The following is a 19,028-nucleotide window of genomic DNA, read 5'->3' as shown; positions in this document are numbered from 1 at the left end:
CTGCGTATCAGTTCACATAAAGGACTTAACAACAAAAAAAACCAACAACCCCAAACCAAACCTCAAACCTTGAATGGTTTAATTGTTGTTGTCGTTTTCCCCACGGTTAATCTAGACTTGTAAAAGCGACCCTGACATGAGGTTAGGATTTATCGGCGCGGGCAGCCCACGCTAATTGGTTCAGCTCTGCCCTTCCCCGCCGCTGCTCCCTCGGAGCGGCTCCGAGCGCGGCTCCTCAAACGGGCACGGAGCGCTCAGAAGCGCCGCCGCCTCGCCCGCGGCTCCAGGGCTGCTCCTGCCCCCCGCCCCTGGCTGCTCCTCCGTGGAGGGCCTTGTTTTCCTTGGAGGGGAGGAGAAGCAGGACATGGGCCTGCTCTTATTTGGAGTGAAAAGTGATAAAAACACCTGTTGCCAAAGCGTTTTTCCTACGGTTCTATAGATGGTGCAAAACTGTGTTTTCAGAAAAAATACTGGGTTTTGGTTGTTGTTTTTTCTTTTTTTTTTTTTTTTTAAACTTTAGGCTCGTAACAGGTTTTCTCAGTATGAACGTTCAAAAGGTTTTTATGGAAACCCTGCATATTTGCATAAGATTAGCCACCCTGGATTGAGCCAAAATTGTTTAACCTGGTGTCTTGAGATCTGTCAGTAGCAGATGCTGATGTTAAACATGAGTGCAGGGGAGGGATGGTGAGTTCCCTTCCCTGCTGTGCACACCCCGAGGGGGTCTGAGCCTGGCCACGCTGCCTCTGTGCCTTTTCGCTGCTCCTCATAGAGTCTTCTTCCATTCGCTGCTTTGCCTTTGAAAATGAACTGGGAATAATATATGCTTTGTGTAAGTTCACTGTGCTTCTGCATCCTGAACACTGAGTGCAGCCTGGTTTCCCTCCTCCATCTTAAAAAGGCATAGGAGGAGTAAAGAAGTTACAACAAAGAAAATAAAGATGATAAAAGGTATCAAATGACTGCTGTAACAGTAATGACCGGGTAGGGAAGGGTCGGTCTGGCCCTAGTGTCCTGGATAACTGAGGAAAGATGTGCTAAAAGGCTGAAAAGCAGACTTTGTTTCTTTAAATTTGCATACTGGTAATTTAATATAAAGCCCCTTGGGCATTTTAAATAGTAGAAAATCCCATACCCCCCTCTAGTCACCTTTTCTCTGATGGGAATGCATCTAGTCTGTTTGCTCTGTCCTCACTCTTAACCTGTTAATGTGTTACAGGAAGAAGCCAAACCAGCACACAGGACAGGCTTTATTCACAGTTCTTCTGTACAAACAATATCTTTCTGCTTCCACATTACAGTTCAGGTTGCTCTGGTACTTGGTGCACTGTGCTAATTAGAGCCTGTAGTGGTTTTTCATTGTAGAAGCACCACTTCAAAACCAATGTACTCGGCTACTGTGCTTAGGAAGTCCTAGGATCTCCCAGCTGTGCATCCCAGCTGGGCAGTGTGTACATCCAGTGGCATGGGATAGATCACCACTCTGTGAACTCAAGGACACAGTTTTTGCATTTTTCTAGATTCACCATAGGACTACCAGATCAAGTTTGCAGATGGTTTGGTCTGTGATTTCATGCTGCTTTGCTATAACAGCCACCCTTGAAACAGGTTCCATAGTTATCCTAAAAGGAGTAATTTCTTGTGAGCATATTTGATTCAGACTCTTTTACTATGAAACAAAGAAGCCTGAATTTAAGCTCATTAGTGCTGTCAAATGAGAAGGAAATACTGTTAACTGTGCTTGCTTTCTTTTACACAGTTGTGTACAGTTTTTAATGTTATTTTCCTGAGTCTGATATGTTTGCCTTTTCCTCTTCTCACCAAAGCCTCAGAACTACTAGCCACCTGTAACCACTGAGTCAAATTCCTCTGAACCTGCTTTACATATCAACTCATTTCTCTGCACAGCAGGAAGCATGAGGAAGAAGAGGTAAAACTACACCAGTCTTAGCAAATCTCCAACGATAAAGGAAGACCTTTAAAAGCATCACTAAAAATAAGAAGATATGCTTAAGGTGTTAGAACCCTAGATGTGAGGTTTCTGTGCACATTGCACGAGTTTCTCTGGATTGGAGGGATCTTTCCTGTTTAAAGGTAAATTAAAGGATGGGGCTAAAAAAGGTAGTTAGTATTTTTTTTCCTCCTAGTGCTTGTAAAATTAATTCCGGTGCAAATCTGTGTTGCACTGGAATTAATTAATTAATAATATCCAGTGTTGTTCTTTGCTGGGAAGTTATTTTGTCATTCAAACTCTATCATGGACAGATAACAGCATTTCAACAGTTTAAAAATCACGTCAGTATTAGGAAAAAAGATTTAATATATTCATGCTATGTTTTCATGTTGCTGCAAAGCTCAGTGTGCTTCAAGGCTGAGTCCAGGAGTGAGCAGTGCAATGAGCATTTGCTGTGAGGACGAATCTGGTCTCAAACAGAATTGAAGAATCTGAAATAATGACGAGTGATATTTTGACTTTGTACCAAAGTAACTGCGCAGGAGCCGTGTTGCTCCAGAGCTAGTTTGGACAAGTGGTGTGTGTGATCATACCCATGTAAGGCAACGTTTCATGCTACTGTTAAATGTGCAAAACCTTTCTGCTGCTTAAGCATATAGCAAGTGTTCATGTAAGGTATTTGCTTTAATATGTGTACCCCAGAATTTTCTGAAACAATGGACTATACTCATCCAAAATGATACATAAACTTTCAGCACCCACTTCTGTATCTGAGTAATAAAAATCGTGCTGGTCCAGGTGGTGAAGGTGTGTGCTTTCTAGACTTTAACAAGAAAAGAGGGAGGTGTAATGAGAAGAGAATCACTAATTCCTTAATGTGCTCATATTATTATCCAAATAAACTCATTTTAATTATTCTTTAATAGCCTTTCTTAAAACACCAATAACGTGTCCACAGTGCTGAGTATTAGTGTCATGCACAAACATCAGTGCTCTGTGGCCCTTGGACTGCCCTGGCTCCAGCTGAGTGTGCATCCTTTTCTTCCCTCTGTCAGAACTTCATCTTTCTGTGAGTAGCTTTTCAGCCTCTGTAGTGATGCTGCAGAGCTCGGCCTTTGTTGTTGCAATAGAGAAATCCATTACTCAGTAGAGCAATAAAAAATAAAGAGGGGTGTGATACTGGAAAAACACATTGTTTAGGGTGTGTTCAGTAGGTTGGGAGTGAGTGCCCAGTCTTCAGCAGAGATGTAATCACACTGCCATCCCTGGAATGTGCAGAGACAAGACATGACGAGTTAGGGGAGTTGCTTCTGTAGCCTTGCTCTAGATGCAGCAAGGAGAAGGTAGTGCAAGTCCAGGAGCTGTTGCCATAATAGGTCATGACACTTCTGATGTTTCAGCCTTTCCTTATCATGGGAGAAAATAATTTGTCTTGTCAACTGTTCTAGTTACTGTTTTTTGACTATTACAGTGTTCTAGTTACTGTTTTTTTGACTATTACAGGGTAGCCAGAAGCAGTCTTCCTGCCTTTCTTCCTGATCTGATAGTTTTCTGGAAACATAACCTAAGCTAACAAAGCTCTTGAGATTAAGAAAAGGAACTGTGAAAGATTTTTCAGCAGACCTTCTCTTGTCCTGGTGACTGCCAAGAGGTTGTGATACTGTGTAATGGGTTAGTGAGACAGGCAGGTTGGTATCTTTGTGATAAATAATTTCACTGTGCTGAAGAAAAACTCATGCTGGTACTGTTGTCTACCCCAGTTGTTAAACACCTGGAGCTTAAAAAGCACGTGAAAGATTCCTTAAAATGGAAAGGCTGTCTATAACAAGTCCTTCAGCAGGAGCATAAAGTTGTAAATTTGTTGGATAATTACAGGTGTGTTGTTGGTGTCCAGACTGAACTCTGGTTCATGCAGTCTTTCATCTAACACTGAATTATTCATAAAGCAATGGGTTAAACTGCTGAAAGCAGACGGTAATGTAGTCACTGTTTGTTGTAGTGAATTTTTGGGAATGACTTCTTAGCAGCTTTAAGTCCACTGAGTAATTGTATTGGTAATACTGTAAATGCTTTATATGTGTCTATAAGAAGTTAATCACGTTTTTAAGACCTAAAGTTTTGTTTTGTAAAGTGTTACCAGACTGCTCCTCTCTTCAAAATCAGCAGATAAATGAGTTACTGTAGCAAACTGCCTGTTTATGGAGCAGGTTCTGGGTAGGCTCTTTTTTCTCAGCTATTTTTCCATCCATAAAGTTGCATCGTGCCTCCCTTTTATTTTCACGTGGAGATAACTGTCTCAGTGGGATGAAGTTTCTAATACTATTTACCTTACAGACTGGTATCATTCATGCATGTTGTTCAGTGTTCAGGATTACAACTGCTTTGTTTTATCTAAGAACAGAACAGTCATGTAATCTATTAATACAATTTTTTCCATTCGTTAGATACACTGATACAATTAAAAACCAGCGTGACCATCCTGTGCTTTGCCAAAATGCCCTTTTTGGTCAGGCAGACAGTGATGGGAACACAAGGCAGCAGCAATATAGTGATTGATCAGAGTGATAAGTGGTGGCTGCTCTGTTACTGTCTGTCTAGTCATTGCTGCATATTTTGAAGGCATGGCAGGAATGATGAGTCTGCTTCCAGGAAGTTGTCCCATCCCAGTTCTTCAATTGCTGTCTCGTGTAGCATCATCTCCTTCTGTGGGGGATTTGCAATTCCCAGTCAATAATGCAGTAATTACTTGTTTCAGATGACAATTAGAGAGTAAGAGATTTCCATATAATACTGTTTCTATTTTTTTTAAGATCTGACGTTGGCTACTTGCTCTTGAGTAAATAAAAGTCCTTTCTCCTTCCGTTCTAAATTTGCTAAGGCAAATTTTGAAAGCATTGAAGATCTTCAGACCTTGTCTCCCTAGCTAGAAGTCTGCTCACTTCCTATGCTCATAACACCTTTCTCTTAGTCTGTAAACTTGGCTCTTGTCTCCTGATAATTCTCTAGAAGCCTTTTTCCTTTAAGGCTTGGTCGTTGTCCTTCATAACTTTCTTGTTAAGTGTCTTAAATTTCTAGATAACCCTTTTGGCACCAGATCAAATAATGAACCATGAAGGAAGAAGAATAATAAATGAAACCAAAGCAAATTACCCAGAATTTTGCTAGTGGGAGAATTAACTTTTAACTGTAAAGACAAATGACATGATGTTTACACACCTTTGATAGCAGTTATCTGCACCTTGACTTCAGTGCATAGGATCATTTTATGTACTTCCCTTTCCCTTTTTCCCATCCTGCTGGCCAAATTAATCTCATTCTCTTTTGCTGTTTAATCCCTTTAAAATGTTTTAGGTGAAATGCTTTGGTTTTGGATGCCATTTGAAAGGCAGCCACACTACAGAAATTGCTTGATACCTCTTCAGATTTTTCATTACAGCAACTTAGGACTGTCTTAGAAAAATGAAACTGTGTAGAACACTTTTCATTAAATTCCTTTTGTCTTGAGTCTCTTTGTGCAATAAGTGGTGTTTCTATTTTAACTTCAGGTAGGGATTAGAGGCCAAATAGTTTCTCTTACTTTGGAAATGCTGAGTTCTTTCAGAGCAAATATGGGAAAGTTTTTCCTTTGAACACTTCTAGTAGTTCAGAGATTGACTACTGTAACTTAATTACATTCAGATCGTGGAGTTGGGAGGTTGGCTAACTTTGGCGTGTGTGGTTGTTTTGGTTTCATTTTCTTGGTTTGAGTGTCCCTTTTTTTGTTTGTTTGGGTTTTGTTTGGATTTTTTTTAAAACCCTGCCTCCTGGGAGCACTGCCTATTCATCTGGCTTTCCTAGCAGTGGTTTCCAGACTTTGGGAGAAGCAAGTTGCTGGAGCCCACAAGTTTTCCTGTGAGCTGATACAACCACATTAAAAACAGTCCCACTGTTTCACTTGAGTGCCTGCAGCACTTATAGACGTGGTCTGGGGAGTCCTGTTCTGAATTAACTTGTTGCCATCATTTTTTCCAGCTGAAGACAGGTATTTGTTCTTCACGTTATTCTAACTTTCCTGTTTCCTTTCAAGAATATTCTTTCTTTAAGGTTTTTCTGAATGAGTCCCATCAGTGTCTTCTCTGCACCACCACGGTTGGGTGACTGCTCCAGAGAGCACAGCATTTACTGCTTGCTTTGGGAATTTCTCAGTTGTGTATTTTGATATGCTGCCTAATAGTTACAACAGCAAAGGTCGATTTGGTGGTAAAAGAGATGGTATTTATTATAGCACTTGAAGTCACAGAATGTTTATTCTGTAAGATTTCTAACGATGGTGACTTTTTAATTTTATTTTTTTTTACTCGTGTGCTGCTTATCCATGACAGACTGGAATTCTGAATTATGCACTGAAGTTTTAGAGGCTTGTTTGATTTGTTTAAACTACTGAAGCATTGAAAAATACTTATTTTTTTAAAAACTTTTGAAGAGATTATAGTTTGTTCCACAATTGAAGAGACGTTTGGGGGGAGTGCTGAGGAGCAGCAGCTCTGCTGGGCTGCCCCAGGGGAGTGTTACAGGTTGGAGTTCTGACACCGAGGTGCAAAGCTGGACCTGGACTGTGTGTTCAGCATACAGTGCATATCCTTTGATGCTCATGTAATTTGGCTGCTACAGGATGGACTTTTCTCATTTTTCAGAGAGTTTTACGTTCTCTGACTTTATTCTTATTTCCTGCCACCCTATATTTTTGCTCATTAAGTCCCTTTTCTTAGTGTTTACTGCAGGTTCACTCATCCACTGGAATTCACACACACAGACACCCCCCTCATTTATCATATCTGTACACACTGTTCTATTTATCTATTTTTTTTTAAGTATTAAAAGACCCTTTAAAACTTCTATGACGGCTTTGATTCTGGAATGTCTATTTAGTCCAGCAGCAGAGGAGAAAGTCGTGTGTTTTCAGCTTTCCCCCACTAAAGCAGTACACTGGATATGAAGTTTGGTTCATATTTTTCAAGCTTCTGCCAGCAGTGAATGACTGACATCCCTTGGGGCTGCTGATGCTGCCCTTGGTGCAGCTCCCCCCTCCTTTTTGGGATTGCTGGGGCACTTCTGGGGGTCTGTGCAAACTGTAGGGACTGTGAAAGCCCTCGGCGCTGGTGATTTCCATTGTGAGGCGGATGTGTGCGATAACTGTAACCAAGCTTTTAGTACCACTATTACTCCTCTGCTGCGGTCTCTTTAACCTCAAAAGGAAACAAATGTTTCATAACCTGCTCCGGAGAGTGCTTCAGTTTCTCCTCTGTGGCTACCAGCTCCAAAAGTTAATGACAGACATCACAGATAATCTTTCAGACTTTGACTACTTGGTGTGATATGACTCATGACTGAAAGCTAGTAAAGTTCCTTGTCATCATTGTTAAAATAGTGATAGTTTGTGTCGTAATTAAGTTGCTGCGGAGTCATTCTGTAGCTTTTGTCCACATGTGACTTCGAGCACGTGTTTACTGCTGAGCAACTGTGTCCTGCACCTCAGAGGGATCACATTCTAAGGTGCTCCTGTCTTAAAACAGGATTTAAGTTGTGCTGAAAGCCACACGAACTTGACAAAATCTTTTCTGCTTTCTCATTAATAGGAAAAAAATTATAGCAAACTTTGAGATTCCTTCCTTGTAGATTTGAATTATTGTGAACAGTAGAAAAACAGAGCAGCATATCTTACAGTGACACTGAGTTCATCTTGCTAAATAGGCCGAATCCATCTGAACAGGCTTTTTTGAATACAGTCTTTTTAAATAATTGGTACTATTTTTCTTCTTATTGCCTCATACTGTGACTATTTGAATATGATAATGTTGAGGTCATAGTCCATAACAAGAAGATTTTTTTTTTTTAAATAGTTTCTGTCAGGTCTGTCACTGCATGGCAAATTGAAGTTTCAGAGAATTTAGCAATTTTTTTCCTTCTCTCCTCCCCTGCAGCAATTGCAAGAACCGTTTTGTTTTCAGGCTTTCATCTCAACCCTTCAGTGACAGGCTCGGTTACTGAGCGATGAGGAGCGTGCACCTGCAGAGTCACTTCCATAGGAGCCAGTCGTTGGGCTGTGGAAGGTGACTGACACTTCTTCCCAGCCTCCCAGTCAATGTTGGGGTGCTCCAGTTCCATTCTGGTTCCACACCTCACTGTTTAGACTTGATTTCATTTCAGCATTCATGATCTTGCAGTAAATAAGTGAAAGCTCTTTTTTTTTTTCACGAGCTCACTAGTGTCTGAAATGTCTCTTCTTGGAAGTTGTCTTAACCTCCAAACTCAGAGGCCCCCTTTAAACCCTTCAAGATGTATTTTTTGTTTATAATGCAGTGACATGGGCAGAGAGAAAATCATATATGATGTTAAATGTTTCAGAAGAAACTGTAATCACTATTTTTCATGTTGCCTTGCATTCCTTTTTGTAGTGAAAGAATATCTACAATGGGTTAGGTGTTGCATTTTTGAGGAGGTAGAAAACAACTTGAATGCTTTTCACTAGTCTGACAGTGTCTAAAATTTTGCTATTGAAAGCTTTATTTATTTCATATTTTGCAATACTGTATTCAAAGAGTTAAAAACATTCCCTATTCATAAGGTCACTTCATGCTTTGTTGTGATACTTCTTTAATTGATGTGGTTTATGTTAACTTTCAGTTGATTAATAGGCTGCACTTCTAATTTTTTCTAAGGATATGATTAAAACTGGGTATTCTGGTCTGGGAATGGGCAGATGACATGACTGGGGTGATGTTGACACACTGTGGTTTAAGCTGCATTAAAGACAGCAGTGTATTAAGTAGTATGTTTGGTAGGAAGGTTTTCCTGGCCAGTGTGGACAGGTATTTTTTTCTCTTTCTTAATGCTGTAGTGTATAATTTGAATAATTCTGTGGCATTGCCTCTGCTTGAGGCAAAGGAAAACGTGTTTCTTAATTAAATCTTAGTATGATTTTACAATTCTTTCCTATGAGCTCTTAAGGACAGCAGAGGAAAACATAAATTACTGGTTTTAAATGCTGCAGCAGAAAATATATTTTGTCATACTGCTTGCTAGTACATCTGTTGAAAGGGGATTGTGTTTTGTTTGTGTAAAGGATTTGCTGTAGTAGTTGAATTTTATTAGCAGTTAAAAAACTTCCTTTGTTCACAGAAGCCAAAAGCATTGACTGGTGTTATCTGGGTTCCATCTCTGAAAGCTGTATCACAAACTCTGTGTCAATATTTGTCAAAAAAAGCAGCAGAGGCATTCATCATGGTTCATTTGTCTTATCACTAAACAGTATCTCTCAGAACCTGCCTGTGTTCAAGTTGATTGCTTTTGCTATGATCTCTTGTGCATTTTCTCTTTCCTCTGCTAACCATTCATACTTTTGCCACTGTTGCCACTGTTGCATTGCTGAGGACTAGTCCTGCTTAGACCAGCACCATCCTGTTAAAAGATTAAAAAGTGGCAAAAAAAGAGAGCAGGATATGGAAATGAACTTGGGGACCCTTCCTTCTTACTCTTCTTTTTGTCACTTTTCCTGCCCTTGAGTTGCAGCAGTTCAGACCTGTTCCCCCAATAATTTTATTGTAGTTAATCTCTCTTTTAACTTGCTGTCCTCCTGTGCTGCAGCGTTGTCAGTGCCAGTCGCTCTTGGTGGGGACTCCTGCAGCCCTATCACACAGGAGGCAATCTCCTGCGAACCTTTTTCTAACCAAATCAAAACTTTTAAGTCATTCTTGATTTTGCTTTTGTCCTAATTCTGAGAAATAAGAAAGGTGGTGCACATGTTATCCTGGGTGCTGCAGATTGGACACTTCCAAACATCCCTTTGCCTCGTGCCTCAGTGGGATCTGCTGCACCCCAGTAAGCCCCGAAAGCCGTGATGGAGCGGGGAGTTCGTGATCTGCAGAGCTCTAATCCAGGAGTAAGTCTCTAACCTGATCCGTTTCTGATGAGGTGAGGGCAGAGGTTACTAGTTCTGTGGATTTACTACAGGAGTAAACAGTCAGAATAGGAGTGCTGGGTGTGAAAGTATCTTCTTGTGTGCTGCGAATTGGAATGAGGCTGCAAAAGCACCTTGTGCTGTAAGGGGAGGGAAGACTGTGAAGCAACTGGTGACTGATCCTACTGCACTGATCCAACCCTTGGCATGAACTCCCTGGCTTTTAAAGGTCCTCAGTGGTGATCCCACAGCAATTCCTGTTGTCCTTGGTGTTTGTCCCTTCTGTACAGGAGAAATTCATTTGCAATCCAGTAGAAGACAAGCGTCCAGACTGGTTGCCTCCATGCTTCTGGGCAGTTCTTGCAAATAGCCAGGCGTCGTCCCAGTCCCTGGGCATCCCAATCCTGGGCATCCTGGTTCCTGGGCATCCCAATCCTGGTTATCCTGGTCCCTGGGCGTCCCAATCCTAGGCATCCTGGTCCCTGGGCATCCCAATCCTGGGCATCCCAATCCTGGGCATCCCAATCCTGGGCATCCTGGTCCCTGGGCATCCCGGTCCCTGGGCATCCCAATCCTAGGCATCCTGGTCCCTGGGCATCCCAATCCTGGGCATCCTGGTCCCTAGGCGTCCCCTCGAGCGCTGGGGAGCAGAGAGGCAGTGGGAGCTCGGCGGGGCCGGCGGCAGGAGCGGCTCTGTCCAGGGTGCTGACGGGCGAGGAGCACCAGCCCGGCCGTGCCCAGGACTGGGATCGTGCTGTGCCCCTTGGGAACTGTTACCTGTGTCCCTGGTGCACACACAGTCAATAACTTGTGTGTAGTTTTGGGTATAAAACTGTTCTCGGTTACAGAAATCAGTGGCCTTGGGGCTTTTAAGAGGTAGCAGAATATACAAGTTAATAGCAGGACTAGCACGGCGATGAGAAACCCGTCAGACCCTTTAAATTAGAGTGTCTTTTGAGCAGTGCTTTGTCCTTGAGGTGGTTGCAAGGGGTTATATGTTTTACAGTTTGATGATAAAACCCACTTTATCCAAGAATATATCCACTTCCCTGTGATCATGCTGAAACTACCCATTGGCTTTTGGTGCACAAGTGATGAAAGGAGGCATTGTTAGGTTTTTGGATGAATCAGGAAGATGTTTGTTCATCAAAGCAATGCATCTTTAAAATAGTGGCGTTTAGTTCATCAAGTTGTCTCATATCTCTTGGTTTAGTGGCATTTACATATGTTTTAAATGGTCTTTGTAGCAAAACTTAATAGCAGTGATGGCTAAAAGCTGGAAAATGTTGTATCTAAAATATTCCTTAATCTTAAAGGATTTCCTTTCCAATTTTCCCCAAGATATAAATCTTACCATTACATTTGATTAAAGGTTTAGGTTTTTTCTTAAAAAAAACAGTAACACTGAAGAAGTCTTAAAGTAAATTGTTTGTTTAGAAACTAACAATTCTGCTATTAGAAACTTGTATCTGTGTAAAAATGCAGAATGCCAGAAAAAGTGATTTAAAAAGTTTTTAGTTAATGAGACTTGATTATGAGATGCTGACTGTGAGGCTGTTTCAAAACTTAGAAATCAGTTAATGATATTTGTATTCCACATTAATGTGGACTTTCTTCTTCACCATAAATATTCATCTATCTGAAGAATTGTAGTTAGACACATACCAGTACAATTGCTGTGCTATAATTAAGGTAGATACTGTTCTGTGCAAGTGTGCACCATTGGTGTGTCTTGTGAGTGCTACCTGAGACAAAAAAGTTAATTTCTGATTATTAATCAGCTGGTTAATTTTTACATATTTTTTTTTTGTCTTAGCTGGAGATACAGATGATCCTCCAAGAATTACTCAAAATCCTGTCATTAATGGGAATGTAGCGATGGCTGATGGACATAACAATACTGAAGAAGACATGGAAGATGGTAAGTAAATACCTGATAAAAGCATGGTTTGTTTGGCTTCTTTATTGTTATGATTTTGAGGAGAAAATGGTCCCTATCTTACCTGTGTCCTCTGAACTGCAGCTCATTAAAAAATGAAACCCTTTATAGTTGTGGCTGCTGATTTTCTGTACAGGCATCCTTTTAACACACTGTACAATAGGATTAGACTTCTGAGGGCTTGGGATTTTTTCCTCATACTCTTTCTAGGTACTCATTTTAAAATTGCCCAAAGTGATACTGTCCATTGTTATGTTTTGTGATCCATCCCTTTAAACGTGCTGCAGCTGGGGCTTTGCTGAATAGTGACAGTTACACAATTCCTTCAGGATGTTTGGAATCCTTATCTGTCCTGCTCTCTTGTCAGGTGGCAGCTGTGCTCTGCTTTTGTCTTTGTATGGTAAGTCAGTGGTAACTATTCCATTGATGAACATCTTTTCCCCTCAATTCTGATGCCCTTTTACTTGCAGATGTAAAGGAAGAAATAAGTATTGATGTCCTGTTAATAAAAGGGGAGAAGTGTGGTTTTGCAGTCTTTTTGTTGGTCCATTAAATGAAAAGAAGGGTGTACAGTCTTTTTCTGTTACAGAATACCAGAAAATTATAAATAGATGTGTCTGGGTTTATTTAAAGAAAGGTAAAAAATTTTTAATTCACTAATGTCTGTTAAGTTTAGTGAGGAAAATGTGCAGTGATACTTCTTTTCTTAGGAGAGGATATGGGCAGGGACTGCTCATTTTGAGGAACTAAATAAAATGGAGTTGGGAGAAGGGGGACAGCATATGAGTGGGATTTGTTCCACTCTAATTTCATGTTCCATGCTATCTTGTGAGATACATTCAGGACTGGGCATAAACATTTAGTTAGATTTGTGCAAAAATGTTGAGTGATCTTTTGAGAAAAATCAGTGTTTAAGGTTGAAGGTCAAAAAAGTGCTTAGTTTCTTGTACTGAAGACACATAGAATACTGATAGAAAATAGTAATGTTCATAAAGAGAATAGGGTTTAAATTCAGGACAAAAGCATCTCATGGTTGAATCGCCTCTGTATCATTGGCAAAGATAAAGTTTCCTATAATCAGAGTCTCACAATAAAATAAAAATGAGGTCTGCTTTTAGCCTATGCATTTTATTTGTGTGATTACTAATCTCATTCAGAGGGCTTTGATTTATTGCTCAGAGTAACTAGCTGAGAGTGAAACAGGGAATTCTGTTCTTACCAAAAGCTTTTATAAAAGATGTTAAATGTTTTTGTCAGGCCATGGTATTTGGAGGGTGAGTAGAGAAGATCATGTGAGTTAACACTGACTGGCAAGAACAGCTCTGTTTAGTTTATGTTCTTAGTAGTGGTGTTTATAGATAGAAAGCCTGACAGTGTTTGCTCTTGATATAGCCAGTACATAACACACTGGTCAGGTAGTAAAAGAATTTGTCCACTAGTTGGTCTTTGTACACGTTAGGCAAAGGGAACTTAGGCTGCACAAACAGCTGATGAAACCCAGGCTATATCAAGGCTGACAGGTAATCAGACACACAGCTCTTAATTCAGAATAGTGTGGACTTTTTAACCAAAAAACTGTAATCAAGCAGTTTCTGTCAGCTGCCAACTGACTCCTCTCAGAACTGGGTATGAAGGTAGGGAGAAGTATCTGAAGGTATTTGACAAAAGGCTTGTCAAAGCTTCTCAAGCCTTGGTGGAATTTCAGCCTGGTGAGGAGCTTTGGCCCACTCTGCTGGTTTCTGTGATCCAGCTGGAAGCATTGACACAGATAGAAAGTAGTGCTGTTGCAAAACGTTACAGTTGCAAAAACATTCCTGAAGACTTGCATCAGGTAAGTGGATGATGCCTCTTTTCCAAGTCCTGTAACTCAGATTAGTTGCTTGCTGTTGCATTATTTACACACCAGTGCAGTTACTCTCTTGCTGTTTGTGCTCTTGCTAACCTGGTTTGCAGCATGATATTTGTGTGTAATGGACAGCTCAGAGATTCAAAAGATAGGAAAAAATGAGAGACAGGGGCTTCTCTGATAAATATGCAGTTTTCCTTTGCTGTTATTCCTAGCAAGGGGCATCAATCTGAGCTGATACAGAATGCATAAAGAGAATTTAGATACCTCTTGAGTGAAATTAGTGAATTTAATGGTTCCTGCGAAAGAGGTGAGCAGGAAGATGAAAGGTTGATGCTTCCAGCTGGATCATAGAAACCAGCTTTCTGATGATTTTCTGAGTTCAAGAAATTTGGAGGTGATTTTTGTTATTCCAGCTTAGCACATAAAGAAATGACTGATAAGACTAGGGGGAAATAAAGTGCAGCTCTCATCCCCTTTGCTTGGGAACCAGCCACAGGCATTGTGAGGCACAGGGAATGGGGGCAGCACGGACCACCAGCAGGACTTTGAGATAAGGCTGTGTTCTCTCAAGCACTGTGACTAGTACCTGTTGTTGCTCTGTATGATGTCTTAGCAATTAAAAAGAACCAGCTGAAGGAATGTGCTTTGTACAGAGAATGCCTTAATGAACCAGGCTTTGTGAGCTGGCATAGCGGCTCCTGCAACTAATGTAAAAAATATTAAAAACAAGGTTCTGATCAAATTTTGTTTGCAAGTGCATCAGTATTCAAAACAGCACACAGAATAAATTCTCTTAGAAGTTAAAGTTCAAACAGAAGGTCCCAAACTAAACATAAACTCAGAGCTTTGCAATTACCTCCTGAAGGCTCATTTCTGTGAAGAATCGCAGAGGCTAGGAGGCTTTCAGAAGCATCAGTCTTAGCCATGTGCTGGTATTGCATCCGGTATTTGGATCATTATTAAAATATTCATAGAATATTCAACCAGTTTCCTCATTAATAATTCAGGTTCAGAATATTTTAATAACCTCAGTGCACTTTAAAGGTAGCAAAATTTACTAATAGAATAAAGAAATCTGCTTTTCTCAAACATATAAACATTTAAATAGGTGCTTCCATCTTAAAATGGATCATATTCAGTATTTGGCTCTCTGATCTGCAGGATCTTTGTTGTGTCAAGGTGCTGATTGTGGCATTCATCTCATCAATGAAAAAATCTTTTCCATGTAGCAGATACAATCTGTTGCGTGTAACTTCTCCAGGCATTGTCAGCTGAGTCTGTTCTGTTTACCTTGTGTTCAGCATCAGGTGTTGTATTTGTAGTTCAGGGATTTATAGAAGTCTTACTTGCCAGTCACTACTAAATTATCCTCCTGCCAATTGCAGTCTTTTACTGGAAGCTGGTGGACATGTCTGTGAGGGTGAAAAAGGGTTTTATTTATTGACGTGCTCAGAATAATTGTCACATTTGCTGTGTAAGCTGCAGTTTTTAATATAATTCATCTTTTAATCGATTATACTTGCTAAAAAAAAATGGGCTTTCTGGAAGGAAAGGAAGGTTGTTATTTTTAAAGAAACTTCTGGTTTAGGGTTGACTTGTGTTTTTGTGGAGTAGTTACTAGTGATTGCTCAAATATTTTACAGAGAAGAGTGTTCTTCTCATGCACAGGCTTTCCTGAAAAGAAATCAAGAAATACAGGCAAACTTTCTCTGAAGCATCTGCAGATGCTGCGTGGGCTGTGTTTTTTAGCTGACACTGTAGCAGCACTGCTGCATCGTTGTGCTGAAGTGCTCTGAAAGCTGCATCAAAGCAGGCAGAAACCAAACTTGGCTCGTTGTTTGGAGGCTTAGACTGAGCCCAGAAGCACTGATCTGACTGTGAGTAGGGAGGAGGACTTGAGCTGGTTTGAGAGATGTGTGATGGAAGGCTGATTTTTAAATTGTTAAGCATGTTACAGATTTGTTTTATCCTGCCTGCAGATCAAGTTTTAGAGTGTACAGCTCCACTGGCTGCAGCTTGCCTGGTTTTTGGTTGTAAGCATCCAGCTCTCTACTCTGTCAACAGGCAGTGAGTAGTGAAAATGGGTAGAGAACCGTTTTTAAGTGATAGACTAACAGTTATCTGCACTTACATCTAGGGGAAAAAGGACAAAGGAATCCTTTGAGCTCTTGTGTCACTGAGGAAGCTGACAGTGCAGGGTAACAAGGTCGTTGCAGGTGTGGAGGGGAGAGGAAGCTGGTTTGGGCTGTAGTACTGTCAAGAGACAGTTGGGAGTGCTTATGGCTGTCAGACCATACACAAATTAGATCAACGGGGTGGCTGTTCAGAAGTAGGACAACTGCTTGAAAACTGTTTAGCAAGGGAGAAGAACGAAATCTGTCGAAGTTCCCTGGCAGTTGTGGATAGAACTTGTTAATTTTCTGTATTGAAATGTATGATCTTTACCCTGCTGCATGTTGTAATGAAGAGTGTTTCATTTTTTAAGTAAGGTATCAACAAGGACTCACCTGTTTATTTAAAAATGGTTCAACACTGTCTCAGGTGCTGAGTGAACCGCTGCTGCCCGTGCACAGAAAGAACACATTTGTTGTGAAGTGTGTGCCTTGTCACAATTTCCTGATCAGATTTCTGGCTGGTGTCGTTGTACCTCAGTACTTTTTGATTTCAGGTGTCACTGCACATGTGACATTAGTTCTGCATCCCCGTGGGTGGTGTGAGAACAGCAGTGAGCAGGGGTGCTGCCTGCTGCCCTCTGTGCTGCTGGAGCCTCCTCACACCCAGTAACAAACCAAGCCACGTCACACCAGTGTCAGGCTGGAGCCATGGAAAAGGAGTGTCTTGTGCATCCTTGCGCTGCAGAACTGTTGGGATAAGTTGCAGTTATTCCTTCCCTGTGTGCAGTATGAGGCTTGTCCCAATAAGGAGAGCTCAGCCTTGCAGAGCCCAGCCTTGCACCTTGCAGAAACTGTCACAGTCTCCAGCACCCTGTTATAGCTGTGTACAACAGAAGCACGACAGATCGTGGTATATGAAGAACTGGCTATGTGGGAAGAAGGAGAAATTAATTGTGTGTGTCAAAATAAGCTTTTTTTTTAAAAAAAAGAGTGTCTTATTTAACTTTTAGACCGCTAAAAACCTCTAAGGCTTTGAATACCACAGAGAATACAGGACCTACTCTTGAGCTGTTCTTCAGCAAACTGGTATGAGATTTGAAAAAAAAAAAAAATCCAACAGCCAACCTATGGGGTTCATCATTTTGAAAATACACTGTTGCAAGCCAAAAACAACTAAATGATGACTTGGTATCAACAGGGCATTTGAACAGATTGTGAAAGTCCTTTGTGCATGTGGATTCATGCAGGGAGCTGACTTAAACTGTGCTGTGGAGATGCTACTCAAGAAGAGTTAAGAGTGGGCTGTGATTTAGTTGTAAAGCATTTGATGTCTCTGTCTTGCTGCACCCGCTGCTTTAGAAGAAACTTGAGTGGTAACAAATTCTAGTGCTGAAGAAGTATTTAAGGGAAGAGTGTACAAAAGGAATGCGTCTTTCAGGGCTCTGGTTGCCTGAATTGTGTCTCAGCATTTTTCAAAATGAAAAAAATTGAAACTTAAGTAATAAAGTAGTCCAGTGTCTCTCTGGGATGGGGATGTCTTTGTTGCTTCCAATATCCCGCTACATGAAACATGCTCACATTATGTGATTTTTGAAAAAGGCATTTTTGAGTGAAAACATCAGTTTTTCCAAATAATTTTGTGTATGTGTTACAGATACAAGTTGGCGATCAGAGGCAACATTTCAGTTTACAGTCGAACGCTTCAACAGATTGAGCGAGTCAGTTCTCAGTCCTCCCTGCTTTGTACGGAATTTGCCATGGAAAATCATGGTTATGCCACGACTCTACCCGGACAGACCACACCAAAAAAGTGTAGGATTCTTCCTTCAATGCAATGCTGAATCCGATTCCACGTAAGACCCTTTTCGTTACTGCACAAGTCCTCGCTTGACACTGGTTAATCTATTGCAAGAAATACAGACATGCACAAAAAATATTTCACCTAGCTTTCTGCAACAGGAAAGAACACCTGCAAGGGTGTGAGTCCCCTTTCCTCCTCACCTTTCTAAATCTCAAAGCCTAAGAGTAATCCCCTCTTTAGGATGAGCTGAAAGTACCTTGTGTAACTAGAAGTTTGTGGTAGAATTTAGATACGTTTCTGTTTAACTGCTGGGGGGAAGTTCTTGACTGACAGTTTTGTTGGCATAGGAAATGTTCTGAGTTTGTTTCAAATGGAAGTGGTACTGGAGCTCCTCTGACCTTGCTGAGCTATAAATCCTGCCCTGTAAAGTGTGTGAGCAGGTAACTGCTACCACTGGAGGCACAGCAGGGGATGAAAGTGGAGTTCATCCCTCATCAAGAGAGATGTGAACACATATGTGTTATTGGAGTCCTGCATGCAAATCGAAATTGGTTATCTTTGAACACTTCTGTAAGTAATACAAAAATTTTAAAAGATAACTACAAATTTCTGGGGCATTCCTGCAGCTTATCCTGCCGGAGTGCAGACTCCACAGGTGTCCTTTCCAGGAGGGTAACTCCATTCTTGCACCAGATCTCACAAAGCTTGTTGTTCAATCTGAATAACAGGTTGCTCTTTTTCATCAGTTTTGTCATTTAGAAGGTGAGTGGTTAGTGCAGGACGTAAAGAAAAGAGTTGGAAGTGGATTAGCAAGTTGCAGGAGAAGTGATTCATGTGCAAGCAGTCACAGAAAAAGGATAATGTGATCTCTAAAAGTACCAACCAAGGTGCAGCTGGTGGAGCTAAACAAGCAGTAATGCCACTGCATGAGGCAGTGACAAGACCTTGTCTGAGCTGACATTCAGACTGATTGTCTTGCACAAGTAGGGTGATTTTGAACAGGAATGGTCATAAAGAAGTGCTGCTGAGACAATTGGTGTTGGGGAGTTTATCTTGTGGGAAGGAGGGTAGAACGACCCCCTCCTTTCCTTAGCCAGAGGCAGAGATACCACATTCTGTAGAGACACCAGGAGCACTTTGAGTTGGCTCATCCATCTGTGTTAAAGCAGATCAGAAGTAGCTCACCTCTGAGAGCAGTCAGCTCTTCAACCTCTCTTACCTGCAATTGCCTGACAGTACTTTATTAACAATGCTGTTGCCCTAAGAAAAATTTCCATTTCGAGTTCACATTCATAATGTGGCTTCAGAAAGCCCCAGAGGTTCATGCCCTCAATAGCAATTAACCAAGTCTTAACATCTAAAAAGGGAAAAAAAAATTGCCGTGTGTGAAAGTAATGTACCAAAAATCCCTAACAAAAAAATTATGCTAATAACT

The 19,028-nt window shown here is 41.0% G+C and overlaps 1 protein-coding gene across 2 annotated transcripts in view; it reads left to right on the top strand.

Annotated features, from left to right (window-relative positions):
• USP7 (ubiquitin specific peptidase 7) overlaps positions 1-19,028 on the top strand; it is a 79,861-nt gene that overhangs the window by 18,898 nt on the left and 41,935 nt on the right. For both annotated transcript variants that reach the window (XR_001873847.1, XM_017809021.1), the window contains exons 2-3: positions 11,707-11,811; positions 17,447-17,645. Coding sequence is in view for 1 of the 2 variants with exons in the window: in XM_017809021.1 (XP_017664510.1) it covers positions 11,707-11,811; positions 17,447-17,645 (304 nt within the window). In the remaining variant the exon portion in view is untranslated. The remainder of the gene's footprint in view (positions 1-11,706; positions 11,812-17,446; positions 17,646-19,028) is intronic.

Source organism: Lepidothrix coronata, unplaced genomic scaffold (genome assembly GCF_001604755.1).
Source record: "Lepidothrix coronata isolate B3197 unplaced genomic scaffold, Lepidothrix_coronata-1.0 Scaffold24, whole genome shotgun sequence".
NCBI lineage: Eukaryota > Metazoa > Chordata > Aves > Passeriformes > Pipridae > Lepidothrix > Lepidothrix coronata.
This window is presented reverse-complemented; position numbering and strand designations above follow the sequence as displayed.